The sequence below is a fragment of the Aotus nancymaae genome, unplaced genomic scaffold (genome assembly GCF_030222135.1).
Source record: "Aotus nancymaae isolate 86718 unplaced genomic scaffold, 86718_ANA_hifiasm-v0.15.2.pri h1tg000008l, whole genome shotgun sequence".
NCBI lineage: Eukaryota > Metazoa > Chordata > Mammalia > Primates > Aotidae > Aotus > Aotus nancymaae.
In genome coordinates, this window is record NW_026988419.1 from 29,503,105 (window position 1) to 29,526,991 (window position 23,887).

Here is a 23,887-nt window from a genome sequence, read left to right on the forward strand (position 1 = left end):
GGATGATAAAGACAACTCTGAAAAACGACCACCACAGATTTTTATTTAATTAAAAATATTATACATGTTGTTGCATTTTCATGGAAAATATTGAGTTAAAAACACCAGCAGTGTTGATTTTCAGAAACTTCATGCACCCCATTCTGCCACCTGCTGCTTTCTTCTGTCCATGGCATTAACCACATGTTTGGAAGAATTGGGCCCATCAAACTGGAGCTTCCTAGAAGATTATAGCTACAGGTCTCCTGGAGTGAGCCATTGTCTTCAAGACAGTGTCTGTCAAGTCAACTCAGATACCACCAGCTGTAGCTTCCTTGCAAACCATTGCAAGGAACTGGTGGAAAAGCCCCATAGCACATGTCAACACCAACTCAGCATAATTCCATGCAATCAAGCACTGCTATGGCCTCATCCAGTTTCCAAGTCAGTTAGCAAATGACCTTATATTCTACCTCACGTATTAGTGTCCTGAGCTCCTCTGCAAAACTTCCCTGGGACCCATGGTGGAAAGACACTGCCATATAGTGTTTATATTCAAACCATTAACAAATACACAAAAACGTATGTGGCTCCATGCACAATACTATCAAATTTAAAATATATATGTATACATACGAAATACAACCTTTAGCATCACTGGCTAAAACATAGCCATGTGAGTATTTTTGAAGCCATGATTTAATTATACATTTGTTTAAGAAACGAAAGGCATAAATTTTAACTTGAAAAGATTATTTTAGCTATAAACTTCTCACAGGTAAATATAAGGTGTGTACAATATAGTCCTCTCCCTCAGTTCCTGCCTCTTCTTTCTTTGGACTATCCCATTCCCTAACTTAATTTCTTGGCCCCACATCATAATGCTGCATCCCCTTATTAATCCCAAGTGATGCTTTCACTAAAAGTGGAGCTGATGTGATAGAAACATCCCAGCTCTGTCTCTCTGCTCCTTTGCTTTAAATTGTAGTACATGTAATTTGGACTCTGCATCCAGCTTTATATCAAAGAGAGATGAACTCCCCCCAAATATACAAAAAAGTTAGAATTGGCTCAGCTCTTGGAAACTGAAATATGGCCTCTCTTGTTTATAATGGTTTCTCAATTGATGGGAATAAAATAAGGCTGAAATTGCTTTTCACATTCTGGCTCTGTTGGGGGCATTTTCACATAGACCCCTGTTGTAAGAGGGCTTCTTTTCTTTAGCTGTCAAACACAAAAAGAAACAGTAATTACTGTTGAGGAATACAGAAATCACTTCTAACCATAATAGAACTCAACACATATTGGGTTAAAAATGAATGTTCACAGCATAGAAAATTATAAACCTCAGGAGATTTTCTTGATTCAGCTATTAAAATTTATTTTAGATAAATAACTGTGATTTTGACATTAAATGGCAATCATTTGCCTTGACCAGAAGATAGGGAAAAGTGGCTTTGAGAAAGCTTCACAAAGAACACCCAGAAAGCCTATGGTAATTGACCAATCTGGTCTGCAAGGGAACAAGCCTGATAAGGTAATAAGCTTTAGTTATCCTGTTTGAGAGCTGTGTTTCTCATCTCCACTGCTGAACCCACAGCAAAGGACATCTCTGTCAGGTTGGGTAGAGGATGTTGGAATAGAGTGTATCTTTGTGTGTGTGTGTGTATAAGAGACAGAGAGTGAGAAAGAGAAAGAGAGAAAGAGCAAGAAGAAGGAGGACGAAGAGAAGGGAGGGAGGGAGAAGGCTGAATTTGTAATGGCAAAGCCAGCCTTAGGCAGAGGTGTCTGAAAGGGACTGTCAAAAAGAAATCCTGGCAGGAGGCCTGATTCCATACTTCACCTCTTCCACCTCCAACACCTGTAATAAATAGAAACTGGGACTTTCATTTCCTGGCTGAAGGGGAAGGCAAACCTCCCCAGTCAAGCAAACTGGATAATAGGGATATGTGTTATGTGAGCAGCTACAGCTTGGACAAAGAAGGCACCAGAGTGGCACCAAGAGATGACTTCCAGGTGATGGAGAGGGACATGAAGAAGGAGAATAAAGACTATCCAGGCAGTCCTCTCTAGCGGCATTCTGCCCAACTAATCTCGTGTTTCAGGGCTGTTAGCTTAAGTACAATTGTCATGAAGACAAAGAGCAAAACAGCTGCCCCATGTTGTTGCAATGGTTACTCAAATTGAAACCCTGCTCAGAAGCACATGAACATTCAATATCAAACAAATTCATCTAAAACATTAGTCATTCTGAAACCTCAAAGGCCAATGCCTACGGTTCTAGTGTGTTCTTTACCACTGGCCTTCTTCCTCTTCATTTATTGCCTCATCTCAAGAACACTAAACTCAGCACCATCATTTGGTCAGTTGATACCACTAAAGGTATCCCCATCAGAAATGGTCCACTGTCAGCATCACACTCACCATTTTGCTCAAAGAAACAGCTGTGAGGAGAAAGCTATAAAAAAACAACCCCGAACTAACTGCTGCAAGGATCCAGAGGAGGAAGTCAGAATCTGGGCACGGTTCTGGATCTGCAACAGAAAACAAAGCAGAGCCTCCCTGAGACAGTTTTCAATTCTAAGTCTCTACTCCCCCACATTGGTGAAAAAAGAAAGTTAGAGCTTCCAGGCCTTGAGGACCACCCCAAAACTGCATGGGTAGCCCACAAATAGGTTTGGCTATCTGAGACTTCTTCCCCAGGAGCATCATATCATCTCAAAAGCACGGGTGAAACGCCATGATGGTTAGCACTCCAGAGCTAGTGCCCCAACTTCCCCAAATCATTTTATTGTGTAGTCAGAATGCTCTTAAGGTTGCCACCTATAACGAGCAAGGCTATCGTGTGGTAGTGAACTCTTAAAGAGAATTTCCACAGTCCTAAAAATAAACCACCTGAAATTAAAGAACAAAACTGTTTTTACGCATAGAAGACAGCAATGCAACAGGTGTCAACTCAGTGAAATGGCTTTACCCACCAATTACATAAATCTGGGTTCCGTTGCCTATGCTCATGTAGTATGGCGGCGGGTACATGAGCTCCACCTTGCAGATGTAGAGCCCCATGTCCATGGCCCTCAGTCCTTGGATGGTGAGGTTCACTTTATTTCCACTGAAGGTGCCCATGCAGATGGAATCATCTAGGAAGGTCAACTCATTCCCCATTATGTATGTTCCTGCACAGACTTCAGTCACCTGGCTGTCGGTCTGCCGAAGCACTGTTACCCGGATCTCAGTGGTATTGCCTGGAGACGCATACTCACACACAAAGCTGGCGATGCCTCGGCTGCTGGCTAGCACCACAGCAGGCTGGGCCACGTGCATTGCTAGCATGGAAAAGCCAAAGGGAATTCAGTGAACTCATGTTTCTCTGTGGAAGAGCCCAGGCAAGCCCTTCAGCATTCTAGCTTCACCCCCATGCCCTTCTCTCCCGCTTCAACAAATCCATCACTTATTCCTTCCCTTTTCCACACCCTATCCACACCCTATCCACACCCCCAGCCTCCCCTCCCTCTCTCAATTGTTTTCCAGCTACTCTCCACAAAGATGTTTTCTTACTGGGAAATGGATTCTTCAAGACAGTTGCGGCAGGAAGAACACTGACATGACAAACAAAAGACCTGGATCAACCATGAAATATGTGATTTGGGGCAAGTCACACTTCCCCCATGTCCTTCATTTTTCTCACATACAGTAAGAGAGAATGAGGTGAGATGATATCAACTGGTGTTCGAAGGTTATGACAGAACGATAGGAACTATATAGTTCCGGAACTATAATGAGTGGTAGGGGAAATTCTGAAGGTTGAGGTACAGAATCTTGCTTTATCTCTCCAAGCATATGTCAAAAACCTCTGCCTATTTACTGAGCTTATCACCCAGCAGTAGCTGTGTCTTGATGCACTGTACCAGCCTCCACCTCCCTTGGCATTGTTGTAGAGTGGAAGATGTTGTTAGATGAAGGAAGCCACAGAGCCGAGGGCACCGGGTCGTTTCCTCTCCAGGTTGAGGCAACCCTGCTGTTAACTCCCGTGGGCTTCCCCTGACACCACCGCCGCCTTTCTGCCCTTTCCTTCTCCTTCACTTGAACACTCCCATGCTCCTTTGTTCTCTCTTCCCACTGGGATCTACAGGATAAAGATGAACTCTCCATACAGAGAGGCTTGCATTAACTCAAAATCAGCGGCTGCATGCCAAATTATCTTCCTGTAACTAACCTGGCCCCTCTCCAGTCAATCTGACAAGTGAAACCCAAAACTTTTGTTGCATGATGTCACTCACCTGCTCAATCCCTTTGACACTTTACTAATACTGATTGCAAAAACAAATAAAATAAATAACATTCAATGAGTCCCTCCATGATCCAATTCCAATCTATCACTCCAGCCGAATTTCTAGAACGCACTTTTCTGCTTATAAAAATTACCCTATACTAGACTCACTAGTCTCTTCTGCCAAGCTGCCTGTACTGGACATGCATCCTCAGAAGAGAAAACAGTTTGGCAGCAGCCACTGTCATGTCTATTCCAGCAGCCCTGGCTAGCTAGACTATAGTCTCCTTCCCTAACCCTTGCCTCTGCCTGTGAGAGATGCCTTCTGATCATCCGTAGCACTGTGATAGCTTCATTGCAGTACTTCATTACCTTCTGCCCTGTATTAAAGTTATTTGTGAGTTAATCATATCTCCCTACTCTTTTACTTGTGGTTCTTGAACTCCTGCAAGCAATGATTATATCCCACCCAAGTGGACACTCAATAATCTTTATTGTATTGACTCTAAGCTTAAGAAATCCTAAATGTCCTGCCCTCTCCCCAGCCAAGTTCACACTTACCACCACTAAATGTGGTCACACTCAACTTTCCAGTATCTGTCATGAGAGGGTCCTGGTTACTGGCTAAGATAAATTTACTTTAGGAAATTTAAATACTTCTAAGAGTATTTATTTAATCTTTACATATTTAAAACTTGTAAATTTAAATACTCCTAAGAGTATTATTTAATCTTTACATATTTAAAACATGTAAAAATAAGAAAACGTATGTGAATATTTCTTCTCCAGTAAAAATTAAATTGTCGAATATCTTTTGAGCACGTACTTCATACAAACCACATTGGTTTCTTAACCAAGAAGGTCTAGAGAGAGATAAGGTTGACATTCAATGGAAGTGCTCATCATTTTAAGCCATGTAACAAACCTGGTATCAGTCTCTGAAGAGCTGAAAACTGAGGAGCTGCATCTGAAACCCACATGTAGGTCAGGCAAAAATTAACTATCTATGCCAAACAGACTTTCTTTCTTCCTTCTTTTTTTTTTTTTTTTTTGGCAATTTCAAACTTTTGTTTTTAAATAATTGACTAATTAGTTTGTAGAATTGATTAAGAGAAACTTAAAATCTTGAATTGAGTAAAGAACCCATTCTTCCCACGATTTCCCTAAATTTTAAACAAGCTGGCTAATTTGTTTATAAAGCATATGAGTCCGAGGACCTTAAAACCTTGAATTGTATAGCAAAGAAACTCTTCCCAGGATTTGCTAAAAGTCAATGTTTTTTTTTTTGTTTTTTTGTTTGGTTTGGTTTAAAAAAAAAAAAAAAAAGGAACTTGTGAGCTCATCCTGAAACTCAGCTCAAATGTATTCAGGACTGTGGATATCCTTTTCCTCTTAATCACTTCAGTCTCATAGAAGGGTCTGAAATTGCCTGTGTCTCCTAAACCAACTCTCATGCATTCATGAAGTCCCGGACTCTGCTCTGAGCTATGTCTTTGCTTATTTGCTGCTGCCCAACTGTTCCATGCTGGCCCCGGAATACAGAGCCAGCCAAGCCAGATTGGAGTTTTACCTTTTACTCTGGCTTTGCTATAAATCACTGCCCTTGACTGCTGAAAGAAATGAAACCCAGGTGGGAGAAACACCTACTCCATCTTCATGATCCAAAAGTCTCACTCACCATTGGAGAAGACAGGGATGAAGAGAAGAGAAAACAGGAACGTGCAGGGCCAGGTCCTGGTAGCCAGGTCCAGCTGAGCCTTGTGCCTCTGAAATCCAAGGCAAGCCATGGCTTTATGGGAGCGGTGTTCAGGTCTTCAGGAAGTAGAGCGAAACCTTTCAGGATCCTGAAGCTTTGAAATGTGTTTGAACCCACACAGAATCAAGGACTTTATATAGACAGCTTTGATCCCGGGTATGTATTACACATGTGCACACACAGAAGGTACTTGAATAGAAAGCCTTTTTGTTTTGGTTTTACGAGAAAGGAAGCCGTAGGTCTAGGTGTGACGTCGACAAGACAATCTCAAGCACTCAACTGAGCAAAACAAGCCAATTCATGGATGGAAAATGTACTCAATTTGAAACTGGAGCTTCGTGTTCACTTTGAGGATCTGCATAACTAAGAGGAGACTTGGAGAATTTCCTGGAGTACAAGGGTCCTCCTAAATCCCAATTTTATTCAACCTTCAGGGCATCCTTAACCACCCAATTCATTTCACTGACATATCCTGAACTGCTAGGCTGCTAGTATATAGGCATCATTAATAAAAACTGTATTCTATCTGTGAGGCACCATCCTTCTAATGGTCCCTTGACATGCTTTACAAATAAGTTTATTTCTCCTAACTCCATTTAGTATTTGGTTAAGAGAAAATACCAAAATCACAAGGAATAAACTGAAAATAGGCAGAAAAAAAAATGTTCCTCTGATTTTGCAGAAGTAAAAAATTCAGATGTTCTTAAAAGCCTTAACAGAGACAAAACGTTGAAGAAGATCCAAAGAAAAGTCAACCAAAATGATTAAGAGATTAGAGCCTTCCATAAGAAGATAGGCTTTTTTTCCTCATAGAAATTTTTCAAGCAGAAAATTCAAAATTCAAGGTTAACTATAACCAGAGTTCTTAAATTTGCAACAACTGTAGATAGGACCAACGATCTAGCAAAAAGAATTTGAAACATTGAGGACCCTCCTTAAATCTGGAGAGTTTTCATACATTTTAATAAAGAAAGAAACATTTATGGAGACCCTATCATATGCCAGGAATTGTGTTCACTTAGGATGGACTGATGACAAGACAAAAACATAGTTGATACCTTAAGGGGTTTCTAGAAGGCTGACGTGCAAACAGACAGTTGCAGAAGGGAATATGGCACTTGCCTACTCCAGCCCGTCCATGGTTTCCCATTGTCCATACCTGAACACAGCAAAGGAGTCTCTGCAGAATACTCACCAAATGCCTCCCTCTTTGGCCTGTTCCCCAGCATTCCCTCCCATGCCCCCTCTTCCTGCATTTCTCTTTCCTTCCACATGCCACTTTCAGGTCTCATCACGTTTACCCATGCTGTTCCTACTGCCTTATTTCTCCTATTATCTTATTTTATCCTCCAGGATTTAGCTCAGCTGTCACCTCCTCCAGGAAGCCTCTTCTGACCTGCTTGTTTTCTATACTCCACTACACCTTATAGAAACTTTTAAACCCGAGCTCAAATGCTGACAAACAATAGCAACCTAATGGGCACTTAACTAATGCCAGACTGGGCACCAGAGGTTTTCTAAAAGGGAAAAACAAATGTTCCTGCCCTCAAGAGGAACACACAGTAGTGGCAAGGACAGACAGCTAAACCCACAATCATGTTACAGCGAGATCAATGCTGGAATTGAAGTATTATGTAGAGGAGCAGAAGCCAGTGGTTCAGCCTGTGGAAGTCAGAAAGGACTTCTCAGAGGAAGAAAAGCTTGAACTTATTATTGAGGACAGGGAAAAGGGTGGATATTCAGACAAAAAGAACAGCATGTGCTAAAGTTGGAAATGACATGAAAAGCTCATTATGGTCAGAAAACAAGCTTGTCTGGGGATGGGCAGAAGGTGCAAGCTGACACTCTTAGCAGCAAGGGCCAATGAAACATAAGGAGCTAATTGGTATGACTGAGTTCACATTTTGGGGAAATTTAAGGGATGGGGAGGACGGGTTCAGGGAGAAATGTAACCAGGAAAACTGGGAAGAAGACTATTGGAATATCCTAGGCACCAGGATTTGGAAAACTTTCTGTAGGGGGAAAAATAGTAAATATATTATGATTTGCTGATAATAATGGTCTCTGTTGCCACTACTCACCTCTGTCATTTTAGAATGAAAGCAGCCATCTATTATATGTAAACAAATGGGTGTGTGTGCCTTCCAATAAAACTTTATTTATGAAAATAGGTGAAGTCTGGATTTGGCCTGTGGGCCCTGGTTTGCCAACCCCTGGTCTAAACTAAGGTAATGACAGCTATGAAGACAAGGTCTCTATGAAACTAGTCCACATTCAGTGAGTGGAGGGAGAATTTTAGAATGACACCACAATTATGGTTTCAGAAGTACTGTGGTGCTGCAGAAATTGTTCAGATGTCAATTTTTGTTTCTTTCAAGTCTTATAACAATCCTACAAGACAGGAGTTGTCATTTTTCCCATTTTATGAAGAAGGAAACCAAAGCATTGAAAGTTAAGGTGACTTATCCAATCACCCATAGCAGGTGGTAGAGCCAGGATTTGAAGCCAGTGATAATCTTTATCACTACACTATAGCAAAAATTTTGAAGTCCAAGTTAACTGGATTTGCATCCTAGCACGAAGACATGCTTGTTGTTGACCTGCAGCTCCACCCAATGTCTTCCAGATAATGGCATCTACTTCTCAATATTATTGAAAAGATTAAATGAGATAATTCACATATAAAAGGCCTATTGTAATGGATAGCCACTCAATAAATAGTCATTTCTTATTATAGGGTCACTGAGAAGACAGAGGTGTAATTTACTGGGATAAACAACATAGGAAGAGCAGGTGAGAATGTGAAATGACAGCTTTCATTTTGGTATGTTAACTTTATGGCCTCCATGAATGTTAATATGAAGAGACCTGAAAGCAGTTGCCAATAGGATTCTGGAGCACAGGAAGAGATATGGGGCAAAAGCATCAGTTTAGACAAGCATGAAACCACGGATAAAAACATGATAGGCCAAGCCACGTAACGAGCATTCTCTAAACATTTGTTGAATGAGTAGGTAAATGAATGAAAACAGTTTAACGTAGAAGAGATGAGTATTGTAATTAGAACTTTCAAAGATGTCTTACCACGTTCTTTATGCTTTTTGAAACTACGTCTGTCATAGCAAGAAAATTCAAATGGTTGTTAAAAAAATGCTGGGTAAAAGAATGTTGATGAGAAAAGACATATTCACATATACCACCCCACAGATTACTTGATAATTACAAAAGGGAAAAGATAATTGATAAATCTAGCAGATACTGCCTTAACCAAGTGATCCAACTGAAGATAACCATGATGGAGTGTTCTGACATCAGGTACCTCCAGATACAATACACTGAGAAGGACACAACAACTTTGTATAGTTATTGCCAAAAATTGTTTTACCTGAGGAACTAATCAGACAAATCCATATTCTGCAAAATAACTGACCTAGATTCTTGAAAAATGTTAATATCACAAAAGATTAAAAAGGGAAAAGCCTGGAAAACCATTCTAGATTAAAGGAGAAAACAGAGACATGATGACAGAATTTAATGTGTGATTCTTCATTAAAAAAAAAAATAAACAACACAAAGCAAATTAATGAGATATTGGGAGAAATTTGAATATAGCCTGTATTCCATAATAGCATTACCTTAATGTTGAATTTCCTGAATGTGATCATTGTACTGGGGTTATGTAGAGAAGCATCCTTGTTTTTAGATAATATGTAGGTATTCCAGGTTTAAGTCTCAAGATGTCATCAAGTACTCTCAGTTCAGCAAAAATATGCGTCTGTGTTAGTAGAGAAAGGTAAAAAGAATTAAACAACAGTGACGAAATGTTAACAATTGGTGAATCTAGGTGAAGAATAGGTGCGTGTTCATGGTACTATCTTTACAAATTCTTTGTAAATTTGAAGTTTTTCCAAAAACTTGGAAGTAAAAATTATAAAGCCAATTATTTATATTATTGATAACATGGTAGGCAATAAACAACAGATGAGCAAACTGAAATTTAGAGAGGAAAAGTGAATTGCTGAATGTGATTCTCCATCCCGTTTCCTCAGATCCAAGCTCCACTTGGGACAGAATCCAATAGAAAACGTCTCCTTAGTAACCCATCAGGGTGGCTTCTGAGGGCCTAGCATTGCAAGGTCCCAGCAGATCAGAAAACACAAGGTGGAAGTCCAGGTCTTTCTTCGCTGCCCTCTCCCAGATTTTCCGTCCTAGAGGTGCTATCAGCTTCCACTGTTGCTGGGTGCATTACCAACCTCTGCCCCTAACCCTTCTTAATTTTTCTCAAAGTAGTTCTTTCTTTGAGTCTTTTATTTGAACCCCCTGTCTCCTGTTGAGACCCTCATTGATCCAGTCTTACATTTGGTAACGTGGCAAAAACTGGATTGAGATCTTCGTCTTCTCATTCCCATTCAGTATTTTTCCCCAGTTATCTTATGTACAATAATAATATGTTGTGTCATATAGGTTTGTATTTACTATACTCAAACATGTGTAATTATGTCTGTCTTACTCCAAATTCTATTTCCACAGCACCTACATCCTCAACACACACAAAGCACCTAATCAGGTCCTCCTTTGTACCTAGCAGGTAGTAGAGAATTTCTGCATTTCAGGTTAGATCTCAAGTGTTTTTATTTCTCTTGCATCTCCTTTCCAGCTCTGGGTAAAGTGCTAATCACTAAGGATACAATCATAGGCCTGATAGGCACTAATGAGCCCAGCAGAGTGATTAAGAGCATGGCTGGAGTCAAAAACACATCAGTTCACGTCCTGGCTCTGCTGCTTCTAGAAATGTGATCCTGGATGACATTTTTTAACTTCTCTTATCCTCAGCTTCCTCATCTGTAAAACATGGGTAATTTATAGGAATTATCTTGTATCATTATTATGATGATTCAATGAGCCTATACCAATGAGTTATTGAACATTGTGCCTATGATATACTATGTTCTTAAAAAAAAGCTTACATATTAAACACAGAGCAAGCTATGTGTTTTAAACTTCAGCTATTATATAAACCCTCTTTCATTATCATTTCTGCTGAATGGATGGTATTTTAGATTAAAATCGGATACTAATTATTCTAATACATATTGAATTTCTGCCTTTGTCAGTATTTCCATGAGCATCTGGAACCAAATAGCTTATTATTTTTTTACCTGATTGAGTCTGAAAACTCACAACTCTACAAATAATCTAAGAATTATGTATTATAAGTTCTCAATTACAGTGGTTGAATATTCAAATGTCTAAGGGAACCACATCCTTGGATATTTTCATTTCAGGTTAGGAAGGGGAAAGTCAATTTGATAATTATTTTTACCACTCCAATTCTTTTTTACAAAAAGGTGGGGTGTTGTTGGTAAAGGAAATGAAAATAATTAGCTAAAATTAGGACTTGGGGATTCACTGTGATTTCATTTATACTCACTATCTTCTTATATCCTAATAGCTTAAGTAAACCCCAGATTGGTTTTATAGTACTCTTAGTGGTTACTGGATTTGAAAGATCTCTCAAGATTTGCATAATTCACAGTGGTGCCTATAGTGAAGTATCTTCAGAATTCCAGATGAGGTAGAGTTTAAAGAGTAACTGGGGTTTTTTCACTTAATTGTAAAATTCCTCAATTTGTAAAACTCATTCTGAACTTAATTCAGCTTTTCAGATTTTTGAATCTTTTTTTTCCTAAACCTCCTCCTATTATCCTTTGCCCAACTAGTACACACGAAAAAATCAACTTTTTATTGAAAGATTTGCACCTGGCATCAACTGTGGCACCTACTGCAAAACATCCTTTGCTTGATGGTTTCAGATGTAATGGGAAGAATGAAAAGTCTAATATTTGCATAGCATGCAGTTTCAGGACATCCCATTACGTTGAGCCTATAATCATGTCTAATTAAGGTTATATACTCTGTGTGTTTGTGCTAATTAGCTCATCACGCACAGCTCCTTTCAAAATCAACTTCAAAGGAAAAAGAAAATCATCTACCAAAGTGAGTGACTGCTGAAGAAGAATCTATCAATCATCTCACTTCGAAAGAGAATTAAAGAGAAAGGAAATGATATGCAAAGTGACTGGAAAGAAATTTTAGCTTCATTACCATTAAAGGGTGAAAATAGGGGCTGGGCAAGAACCCACTTAAATAAATGTGGTACATTAATTTTCAGTCCCTAGGAAACTATAATCCATTTCCTAAAATCAAGTAAAAATGGATGCTTCTGAGCTGTGGACTTTATCAGTCCTTTTGAGGGGAAACAGAGTACGTTCCCCCTGGCTTTTCAGTTTACATTGTGAACAGGGTGGTCAGGGAAGCAAAGCTGTATTTGCTGATTTGGATGGCAATGAAATGCAGGGCCTGCTTCAGTTGAAAGGTAATCTTCACCTGTCAGAGATTTAATTATATAGAGATGAAAACAAATATTTTTGAATGAATAAATAATAAGTTGGTTGGGTGCGGTAGCTCATGCCTCTAATCCCAGCACTTTGGGAGGCTGAGGCAGGTAGATTACCTAAGGTCAGGAGTCTGAGACCAGCCTGGCCAACATGGTGAAACCCCATCACTACTAAAAATACAAAAATTAGCTAGGCGTAGTGGTGAGTGCCTGTAGTCCGAGCTACTTGGGAGGCTGAGGAATGAGAATCGCTTGAACTCGGGAGGCGGAGGCTGCAGTGAGCCGAGATCAGGTCACTATACTCCATTCAGCCTGGGCAACAGAGAGAGACTCTATCTCAAAAAATAATAATAATAAGTTAACTGTGGTCACAAAGCAATTTGTACAGGGAATCTGTGCTCTAATTGCCTATGCTCCTTACTTTATATGGTTATATCTTTTTGAATATCTTACCTCCACTTACGTATAATGTTCTGTTATTATATTTCTAATTTTAGACATTTTCTTCTCTGATTGTCTATCAATGTCCTCAGCTTCTCACTCCTAAAAGTAAAATTAAAGTTGGATTTTTTTTTCTTAATCCCTTAGCCCTGTTGCAACACAGCCAGCCATAAATAAATTTAGGTAAGTGGTTTTACCAAAATCCAAAAATAGCTGTTTTCTAAATAGGTAACCCTCTTATTTTACAGATCAGAAAACTGATATTGAGAAGCTAATTGACTTGCCCAGGGTCACATATTTAGATATTATTCTTTCATCATCAAGGAAAAATAAACAGAAAGGGAAGGATAAATAGTCCCATATTTGACCCGTGATGCCCTCCCCACATTGTACCCCAGCTGAATGGTACATTCAGGAGTGTACCTGATTCCTATTTAGAACAAGCTGAGATTACCCAGTACCATTTCCATTTTACAAAAGAGGAAACTTCACAAATCACTAATGTTTTCTTGCTTTCGTGCAAGGAGAGGGAAAGCCTGGACTGGGACTACAAATCATCTTTAATGCTGAATGAACCACCCACCTACACCCCAAAAGTTGCTAGCTATCTATAAAGAGTAACATTGGAAGTGCCAAACATTTGATGGAACCCATTTCTTGCATGATATTTATGGCTGATATAGTCTCAGCCTTGAGCACTTATTTCAGTTTCTTGGTTACAGAGACACTGCTTTCACAGTTTGAACTGTGTTATTTTGGGCCCTGCTGCGACTGCCACACTTCACTGATGTCAAGCCCTGACCTTCTTCATACCTCAGGTCATAGGACATGGTTATACCCAAACCTTGAGCACAGAAAATATAGAAAAGGAGTACCTTTACTGTTTACCGTGTGAGTGATAGCAGCTGTGATGGTAGAAAAGGGTATGTTAGGTGACAAGAAATACAGGGTGTTTGCACAGCCTGTAGCAGGCATTGACTTCTGGAGCTAGAATAAATGTTAGTGAGTTCTGCTGTCTCATTTTAAACAGAGACTATGAAGGCCCAGGAAGGTGAAATGATTTACCCAAATCACCCACCCAGCCTGTTGGTGGTAGAACCAAGATGAGAATCCAAGGGCCCTTGACTCTACTGTAATTTTCTTCTCACTGCCTTTACTGTCATTCACCACCTTCACAAGAGCCTCTTGAACTGACATGGCTTCTGGCTCTAGTTTTCTGCCCAGTTTGCAACTTCAAACCCAGCCCCACCAAACTTCCTGCTAGGTTTTGGGTACCCACAAGCACAAATCAGCAAATCATTTAAGCAAAAAAAAAAATGCATATTGTCTTATAGCAGCATTAATCACAACAGCCAGAGTGGAAATATTCCAAGTGCCCATTAACTGATGAATGATAAACAAAATGTGCTTTATCAACACCACAGAATATTATTCAGCCATAAAAAGGAATGAAGATGCATGCTACAACATGGGTAAACATTGAAAATATTATGCTGAGTGAAAGAAGCCAGACACAAAAGGACACATATTGTATGATTCCACTTATATGAAATATCCAGAATAAGCAAGTCTGTATAGCCACAAAGCAGATTATTGATTGCTAGGTGATGTGAGAGGGGAGAATGGGGAATGACTGCTTGATGGTATGAGATTTATTTTTCAGGTAATGAAAACACTCTAGAGTAGCACAGTGGTAACTATTACATGATGTTGTGAATATACTAAATGCCACTGAATTGCACACTTTGAAATGGTTAAAAGAGTAAATTTTATGTTATGTGCACTTTACCACATACACACACAAATACAGTCATATTGACAGATTCGATAGGCATTCACCATCTTAGAAAGCACACCATTGGTCTTACAGTATTCTTGGCCATTTGGTTTGTTCTCCTCTGAATGTAATCTGGCCAAATCTGAAGTCAAGTTCCACTTCTTTCCAAGTGTAGAAAGAATGAACTGGTGGACATATTCTTCATGGGCTTAGGCAAGGAAAAAAGATTCTGGTTATTACTCATTGTCTGCAATTCTGATCCCACATCACACTGAACCATTACCAGCCAGAATCTGAGATATGGATCACTGGCTCTGCCCTCTCCTGCACACAATTTTCTAACAGGTTACTTAGCTGTGGACTAACTAAATGAGATGGAGGGAAGCCATGTTAGGAAACTTTGGCCCGATAAACTGTATTATTCCACTGTGCTTTAGAAGAATATGATTTAAAAGGAGCTGGTTACATTAAGCAGTTTTCCTTAGCAGGCCCTATTTCATAGAGTATGTTCTAACAGGAAAATCTCTGGCCCAGCACTTCAGCCATGAGGAAGAAACTGAATAACTGTATTGACATAGTCACATCAGGACCTGTTGAGGGCAATGAGAGTAATGCACTTTAGCTAAAACCTAAGCTCTTTAGTTTTTGTCTGGCACATGCATAGAGTTTAGTTTCTGTACACCTAATAGGATCATGTCATGGCAATGATATTGTCTGTTTAGGAATCCATTGCTTATATTTTGTTATTTCTTACCATTATTTAGATTCAGTCTGATCACATAAAGTTCTTTCTGCCTGCAAAGTTTGAACTTTGTAGTTCTGGACGTTTCTGTTCCATTGGTTAAGAAATGTTAACAAGTAGAAAACACCAGAAACATATGTTTCTTGTCCTCTTAAAATCTAAGCAGGTCAAGAAGCTTCCATCAAATGCACCTCCTGCATTTCTTCCTTGGATAAAATAGACAATTGTGGGCATCAGAACAAGTAAGCTTATTTGGAATTTTAAACTCACAATATTTTTTAAAGAGGTAAAAAAAGTTATGATATTTAAAAATTAAATAGGCCAGGCGCAGTGGCTCATGCCTGTAATCCCAGCACTTTGAGAGGCTGAGGCGGGTGGATCACCAGATCAGGAGTTCAAGACCAGCTTGGCCAAGATGGTGAAACCCTGTCTCTAATAAAAATACAAAAATTAGCTGGGCGTGGTGGCAGGTGCCTATAATCCCAGCTACTCGGAGGCTGAAGCAGAGAACTGCTCGAACCCAGGAGGCGGAGGTTGCAGTGAGCTAAGATCACACCACTGCACTCCAGTCTGGGTGACAGAGAGACTCTGTCTCAAAAAAAAAAAAAATTAAATATTTGTCACTGGAATTTATTATCCTAATTTATAGGATAACCTCAATAACAAGTTTATGATCATGTTGACAAATTAATACAGTTTTCTCATCATTTAGAATCACTATTTCCATTCGAGAAAATAAATCACTTCCAAATTATCTGAATCTCTCTCCAAATATCCAGGCTTTCTTTTTAATTAACATCATAAAATGTCTAGGTGAGTAAATGCCATTCGTATAATCTGAATATACTCACTGACTTCACTATCTCCTGTAGCAAAGAAAAACTAAAAAAAAAAAAAAAAAAAGAAACCCTAAGGATTTTTATTTTAACAGAATGGGAAAGAAGAAAATGAGAATAATAAGAGAACTGAGAAACAAATGAAACAAAGGAAGAATGACAAAACAGAAACTTTAAATGAAGGATAATTTACATGTGTTCAAAGAAGCATCAGTTCTGACCCATCTGACAGAATTAATCAGCAATAAAAAAACATTGGTTTTTATTGTAGGTGGAACTTGCCTAAAATTCCAAAAACCTCTTGATATCACAAAACCCCAAAAAAGTGCTCTGCTAGATGTTTTTATACAAAGAATGTACAGATAATGTCACTCTAGTGCTAAATTTGGCAAATAAAATTGATGATGGTTGATAAGACTCGTTGAATCTTGAATCTGTTTTTTTTTTAAAGTCTTTAACTCAAATTTCTTCAGCATAAATGGTTTTTTGCAGTCACAAACCTAAAAGGAAATTCTTACTTAGATTCTATCATATGTCTGTTGACACTGAATTAGATAGCTTTTTAGAGATTTGTGGCAGTTTGAGATGTTACTGAGATTCAATGCCTCAAGCTTTGTTGTTCCTGCAGAGAGACCTCAATCTGAAGCTTTAAAGTTTGAAAACACATCACAAAATGTACAAATTATTTCTACAAAACATTTTCAATAAATTCTGTATTAATTGCTCCTACCCACTGTTTTCCAGCAGACATTTAGCCAAGCTAAAGCATATAAGGGGAAGATGAGAATTTTTCATGCTCTCTAATTCCAATTAATCACACTGGATTAAGTCATAGCATATGAAAAGTAAGAAAGGGCACCTGTAAAATGCATAAAGTGGTTACCTAGGATTTAAGAGGTTTTGGTTATAGGCCTGGGTCTGATGCTGCCTACATGTGAATTATTTTAATTATATAATTGCACCAGAGTTTTTCCCACCTGAGAGATAAGGAGGCACTATTAGGAAGGATCTCTTACTTTCAACTCTCAATAATTTTTAATTAAAAGTGTATTTTCCTTTCATGATATATAAGTTTTAAAAGCAGATTAGAAAATCATATTTAGAGTATAATCTGCTTTGTAAAATTAAAGCAAATATATATACAGAATTACATATAGTGACATGTTAGTGATACTAACATAATGTTTACTTTTTACTTATCTGTATTTTTCATTTTTATGAATGTATATGTGTTATTTTATGGTTAGAAAAAAGATATTACAAATAATAAAAATTAAGTCCTCTTAATGTTTACATAACACTAAGTATACATCAGGTCATCGGAACTGTGGCATCCAGTTTTTGGAGAAGTTGAAAGGACATAAGATATGCATTTAGCTTCTTCTCTTTCATGTAGAGATTTGAAATCCCAAGTTTAGTCTATATGAGAACTCCAGTTCCTAGAATACACACCAAAGAAGCAATTTCTCCAGCACAACATATTACACCATCGGCTTCTTTACTTTTGTTACTCAATCATCATCGCGATAACCTGAAAGCACTTCTGTGTTAACTATCCTGGAATACTATAAGATACTGTACACATTAAGAAACACATTCTTTTCCCCAAAGATAAATTACATTATTGCATCTGGTCAATTGGACATGCAAATAAGTAGATTATGTGACCTATATAAGAGTGAGACTTTAGTGGAGTAAAAAAAATTTTAAGCTTTTGAAACCACAGCCACGGTATTAAAGATATCCACAACCAAGGTTATTAAAGATATCCATCACAGTGGGTAAATTTTAGAAGGAGGTAAATTTATTTAATACTGTCTGAGCTATCTGGGCCCAAACTCATTGAGACCTTGAATATGGGAATCAGAACTTTAAGGTCCATTCCTTGTTGATTTTGACAAGGAGAAACTGACCCTCAAAGGCAGAGAGCTAAGCCTGGCTTCACATCAACTGCTGACTGCATTTTCTGAGTGCATGTTCTCAGTTTCTTACTTTATAGAAATCATACAAGATACACCAAGCTGGTCAGGCAGACTACCTTCAGTTTAAGGTGGACTTTGGATGTCAGGGGTAAAAACTGTCAGAATCAGGTATCAGATAATTCCCAGAAATTCCACATTCAGTAGAATAAATTAAACATGACCTTGAGCATACCATGAGCAGAAATTTGAGAGACCAATCTTATGCAATTTTAGAATTCTCTGGCTGATTCCTCTATGTCAGAATAATATTCTTACTTAAAGATAATTTTCTCTCTGAGCTATAGGAGTATAGTCCAAGGCTCCCGACCATGCCAGCCCCTTCTCTGGAAGAAGGAAACAAAGGAAGGAAAAGAGGCTCAACTTTCTTTAGCATGTGGAGCTCTTTTATTTACCTAAGTTTAATACAAAAATATATATTTAAAGAGACATCTCCACCATGTTACAGGGAGAATCCCAGGGAAATATAAGGAAGGCTGGCTCCCCACAGCTCATCATAGCTTCAAGAAACTCTCAGTAATGAAAGGTCAATTGTTTCATCTTTATAGGAAGGTGAGTGTAAAACTGCAAATCCAAATAACTGTAACTCTTCAAATGTGTCAGTTTGGAAGGCTATAATTTTCCAGTGATGTTGTCCTTGTCAGAACATCCCTGGGATACCTCTTGAAATTATTCTCAATTTTACGGGGGAGAAAAAAAACGCAGTGTGTTATTACTTTGGTATCATGTCTTGGTTTTGCTACAAAGTGGAAAACACCTGGTTTGGTCACCAACTGTCCTCCGTTAATGAGAAAATTTAGGGGGAAAAAATCAAATTCACATTCAAGCAATAAATTAGGGCTACCTTTGAAGATATTGCAAAAATTGTGCTACAGGTCTTTGAATAGCAGACTCATTTTCAGTTACGGCTGTGTACCACTAGAAAAAGGAATGAGCTATTATATTCTGAGAATTGAGGAGAAGGCATGTTCCTGCCTCACAGCCGTACAAGGCAAGTAGAGAGAAAGGAAGACTTCCCCCTTACCTACCACTTGTGCAGGACTGCAGCCGAGTATCAGGCCCCTGGGGGATCAGATCAGGTGTGATGACAGACTTTCACCAGGCATAATTCAAATAACAGCACTAGAACCTGAAGAAAAGATAATGCACACAGGCAGATAAGTAGACCACAAGGAGGAAACCAGGCAGGCAGTAGCCGGATACGTCTTCACTGGGAAGGTCAGCCCACAGATGGGTGAGCCCCACCTCCCAGGATAGAAAGATGGAGTTTAGGTCAGGGCTTCTGGCCTCAGGGAAAAGTATTGGTCAGAGTAAGGCAGCCAAAAGAGCAAAAGCAGAAACTCAGTCCTCTGAAATCCAAGCAAAAGAGAGCAGGGAAAAGCTGGGGCTTACCTGACTATGGAGACAGTCCAATGGTCATTTCCAAGACCAGGAGCCAGGTGAGAGCCCAGTGATGTGAAATTCACTGAATCCAAGTCTTGGATAGTGATGAGGGCTAAGGCTCTTTCAATGAAGTACTGAGACTTGTAAAACCTTTATAACTTCAATTAGGACTGAGGTGAAACAGAGCCCAGAGTGAGGTGAGATGGATGGGGGAGCTGAGATATTTAGGAACACAGATAAAAGAAACTGATCAAGATAGAGATAAAAGACATAAATAAAGTCTGCTTAGATGCCCAAGGTCACTCTCCAAAGAGACCAGAACTAATTTAAATTCTGATAAGGTTATTTTAGAATATCTATCACTTTACTCTATTGGCAATCCTCACATGAAAAATTATGTTTCCTTTCCCTTCCGAGTTTATTGTCCTTCAAAAGATGCTACTATATTTCATCGATTACTGCGATTTGCCAATTACTTTTTTCTTTTTTTAATTCAACTATCCAAGGTTAGTAGGGTTGAAACTAGACCGTGGTTTTCAAACAGCAGACAAATTGAGACCAGACTATATTCTAAACTCCCCCATGTTCTGGTTTCATTACGCTCTTGAAACCCAAGTCAATTTTATAAAAAGAGTTGATAAAACTGGTCTTAATTCTTAGCAAACTTGACCTAGTTAGAACTTGAAGTTGAAGTTAATTCAATTTTAATTTGGGGTGCAATGCTGACAGTAGAAGTGAAACTAAATTTGTGCAAATGTGTAAGAACTGTAGAGGAGGAAAAAATTATTATTAAATGATATATTAACCCAAATCTCTGAGCACTGAGTGGACAACTGGTTAAAAAAAAACAATCCAAGTCTAAAAGCCCAGAAATCACTCTAGATCACAATTCTAAAACAATGTTTCTGATTAACTTCAGACTTTCCAAGAACATTCACTCTTGATCTGAAACTGAACCTTGAGAAATTTCATACTAAAAGTCATCATAAACTGCTTGCATGAGAATTATGTTTTCATGATGGAACTATAGTGTAATCATTGTCAGTTACTAACTACAATCTTGAGACAGAGTCAGTGGGGCCAAAAAAAGAAAGAAAGGGAGAGGAGAAAGAGAGAGGGAAACAGAGAGAGAGAGTGGAGAGGGAAGAGGGAGGGAGGGAGGGAGGAAGGAAGGAGGGAGGGAGGGAGGAAGGAAGGAGGGAGGGAGGAAGGAAGGAAGGAGGGAGGGAGGAAGGAAGGAGGGAGGGAGGGAGGAAGGAGGAAGGGAGGGAGGAAGGAAGAAGGAGGGAGGGAGGGAGGAAGGAGGGAGGGAGGAAGGGAAGGAGGGAGGAAGGAAGGATGGAGGAAGGAAGGGAGGGAGGGAGGAAGGAAGGAGGGAGGGAGGGAGGGAAGGAGGAAGGAAGGGAAGGAAGGAAGGAAGGAAGTAAAAGGATTAAGTTCATGTATTCTCAGAGCAAGTTACTTTGACCCTTGGAAATAAGATACTATTAGTCTTATTCTGAATGCTTCTCAAAAACATCATTTTTCTTGGTGTTACATCTGACATCTAGACCAATCCCAGAGAGCTCTATCTCCAGTGAATCACAAAATAATGGGATAGATATTGACATCCAACTTCCACTGTCATTCTTTCTCTAAGCCAAGATTTCCTAACCTCAGAATTGTTGACATTTTGGACCAAAATTGGATTAAACAAGCACGAATCTTGTTAGAGGAATGTATCTAAAAAAACATGGGGAGGGAGACGAGGAAACATCAGATCGTGATGCAAATTTGACCCTCAAGTGAAGGATAGAAGGAAGAGAAGTTGGGGGAAGGGGTCTAGAACCTAGTGCAATCTAAAAGGTTTCTGACAAGACTGTCAGGGCATCTTGATCTGAGGTGAGCATCTGGAACAGGCTTGCTTTAGCATTCCCGCCCTGCTCACTCACTGGCTGGGAGCAGTTCTTGGGAAGCAAGACCTCAACATAAACAGAGCACCATAGACTGAATGTTTCTGTCCCCCAAAAATTCAGATTTTAAACCCTAATCAATTGGATAGCATTTGGAGGTGGGGTCTTTAGGTGATAATTAGATCATGATAGCGAAGCTCCCATGAATGGGATTAGTGCCTTCATAACAGAGACCCCAGAGAGTTCCCTCTCTCTTTCTCCCACCATGTGAACACAAAGAGAGAAGAAGCTATTATGAACCAGGAAGTTATCTTCTCTCACCAGACACCAAATTGGCCATTACATTGCTCTTGAACTTCCCAGGCTCTAGAAATACAAGAAATGAATTGTAGTTTATAAACCACTCCATTTATGGTATTGTTATAGCAGCCTCAATGGACTAAGACACAGGACAGTGAATGCCAGAGTGGAGTGGCTTGGGCCTTTCATCCATTACACTCCTCACAGGAGTAAGGCTTATTTTCATGGATACCGTAGTCCATCCCTTATGCCATGTTGATCTGTTTGTCCACAAAGTTTTGGCAGCTCTACTTTTTTTTTTTTTTTTTTTTTTTTTTTGAGACTGAGTCTCACTCTGTCACCTAGTCTGGAGCACAGTGGCGCAATCTCGGCTCACTGCAACCCCCACCCCCACCTCCCAGGTTCAAATGATTCTCCTACCTCTGCCTCCTAAGTAGCTGGGAGTATTCACACACCACCATGCCCAGTTAATTTTTGTAATTTTTGTATTTTTGTATTTTTCAGTAGAGACAGGGTTTCACTGTGTTAGCCAGGATGATCTCAATCTCCTGACCTCGTAATTTACCACCTCGGCCTCCCAAAGTACAGCGATTACAGGCGTAAGCCACTGCACCTGGCCAAGGCAGTTCTTCTTCAGTGATTCCTGTGAGCTTTTCTTCTTCAGAAGAAAACTCAAACTCAGAAGAGGGAGATTAATGGGATAAACAACTCCCATCACTGCAGTTGATCAAGGCTACAATTGGTCCTCCTCTCTCCCTCCTCCCCAAACCATTCTAAATTCCTTTCCCTCATTCTTAGCTATCATCTCAGCAGGTCTTGGTGGTTTACCAGGTCATGTGAGCCAAGCCTTAATAACTGAGGAGTGTGAGCCCTTAAGAATAATACCCTTTACTGTTTGGAGTTGTTACACGTTTGTTCACAGTTATAATGGGAGAAGAATACCAGAAAACACCTATGGGTCACCTGTGTTCCACCCGTATTCCTCCCTGTCACCATTGTGTAGAACCAGCCCTACTTCTTCCTTGATCAGGACCAATTATCCCTGCCTGTATGGTGACTCTGATTCCTGCCTGTTGGTCCTTAGAAACACGACTCTGAAGTGTCCTAGTGGCCTCTGTAATGTGTATCTCAGTGGGACACTTGCCGTGTCTTCTAGCAAGAATGTGCTCCCTTGGGGGACCAGAGCTGCAAAGACAGAGAGCACAAAATCCCCAAATGGGTTATTGGAAGCTATGGTAAAATGGGCCCACTCTGCTTCCACCTCTTCATTTCTGAACTCAAGTTCTCTTCTTACTGAGGATGTGGTATTATATGGAAGTTCTGATTTAATAAATGCATTGCATCCTTAAGGATAACAGCCCATTCTTTCAAAGTGTTTCCTCCATACTAACATTTTAGACGCAACTTTTGAAGGCCATTGCAGAATCCTATGAGGCCAGCTGCCTCTTGGGTACACAATGTGATATGATTAGCAGATCCCATGGACATGAGTCCATTTCAAACCTCCTTTGATATAAAGTGGGTCCACTGGTCAGATGCTATTGAGAGTGGAATTCTATGTACATGGATCAGGCATTCAATAAATCCCTGAATAATAGTGTTGATATGATGCTCTAAAGACAGAAAAAGCAAGTCCATCCTCAAAATAGGTATCTTTTCCTATGAAGATGAACCACTAGCCCTTCCAGGATGGAAAAGTGTCAATGTAATCAACTTGTCACCCAATTGTGCCATATGAGAGGCTTGGTGTTGCTAACAATTTGGACACTCTAATAGAAGTCACTAAACCTACTATGGTAAGTGAAAGTTCATACTACTGAGCCAGAATGTCATTTCCATCTCTTCTACTCTATTCACGTGTCCAGCATACCAGTTCTGGGGTTACCAGTAATGAAGTCTGGCTAAAGTCAAATAGCCAAATCATTTCGTTCATTTGGTTGTTCAGTGCCTTTTCCATGGTGGATGCTTCTGGGGGGCGTTAATGTAAGATACAAAATCTTTGCACTTTGTGCTCACTTCCATATGTCTAGCCAAAAGGCTTCAAAGACCTCCTTTTCTTTAACCTTCCTTCCAGGTTCTTGACCAAATGACCAGGCCGTTTGTCACCTTCCAGGATCTATATTCTCATTTCAGGC

General features: G+C 39.5%; 1 protein-coding gene across 5 annotated transcripts; it reads right to left on the reverse strand.

The window, feature by feature from the left end:
• Positions 1 to 18: 18 nt before the first annotated feature.
• Positions 19 to 19,311, reverse strand: CTLA4 (cytotoxic T-lymphocyte associated protein 4). Of its 5 annotated transcripts, XM_012446369.2 has the most exons (6): positions 15,375 to 15,458; positions 14,712 to 14,828; positions 5,928 to 9,780; positions 2,958 to 3,305; positions 2,404 to 2,513; positions 19 to 1,203 (listed from the first exon to the last, which is right to left on the reverse strand). In XM_012446369.2, exons 3-6 carry the CDS (start codon positions 6,034 to 6,036, stop codon positions 1,099 to 1,101), a joined length of 672 nt encoding a protein of 223 aa, XP_012301792.2. In that variant the 5' UTR covers positions 6,037 to 9,780; positions 14,712 to 14,828; positions 15,375 to 15,458; the 3' UTR covers positions 19 to 1,098. The 5 variants fall into 5 exon arrangements, with proteins under 5 accessions (XP_012301792.2, XP_012301791.2, XP_064229191.1 ...); XM_012446368.2 differs by lacking the exons at positions 14,712 to 14,828; positions 15,375 to 15,458 and adding an exon at positions 19,206 to 19,311; XM_064373121.1 differs by lacking the exons at positions 14,712 to 14,828; positions 15,375 to 15,458 and adding an exon at positions 19,202 to 19,311.
• Between the last annotated feature and the right edge of the window lie 4,576 nt (positions 19,312 to 23,887).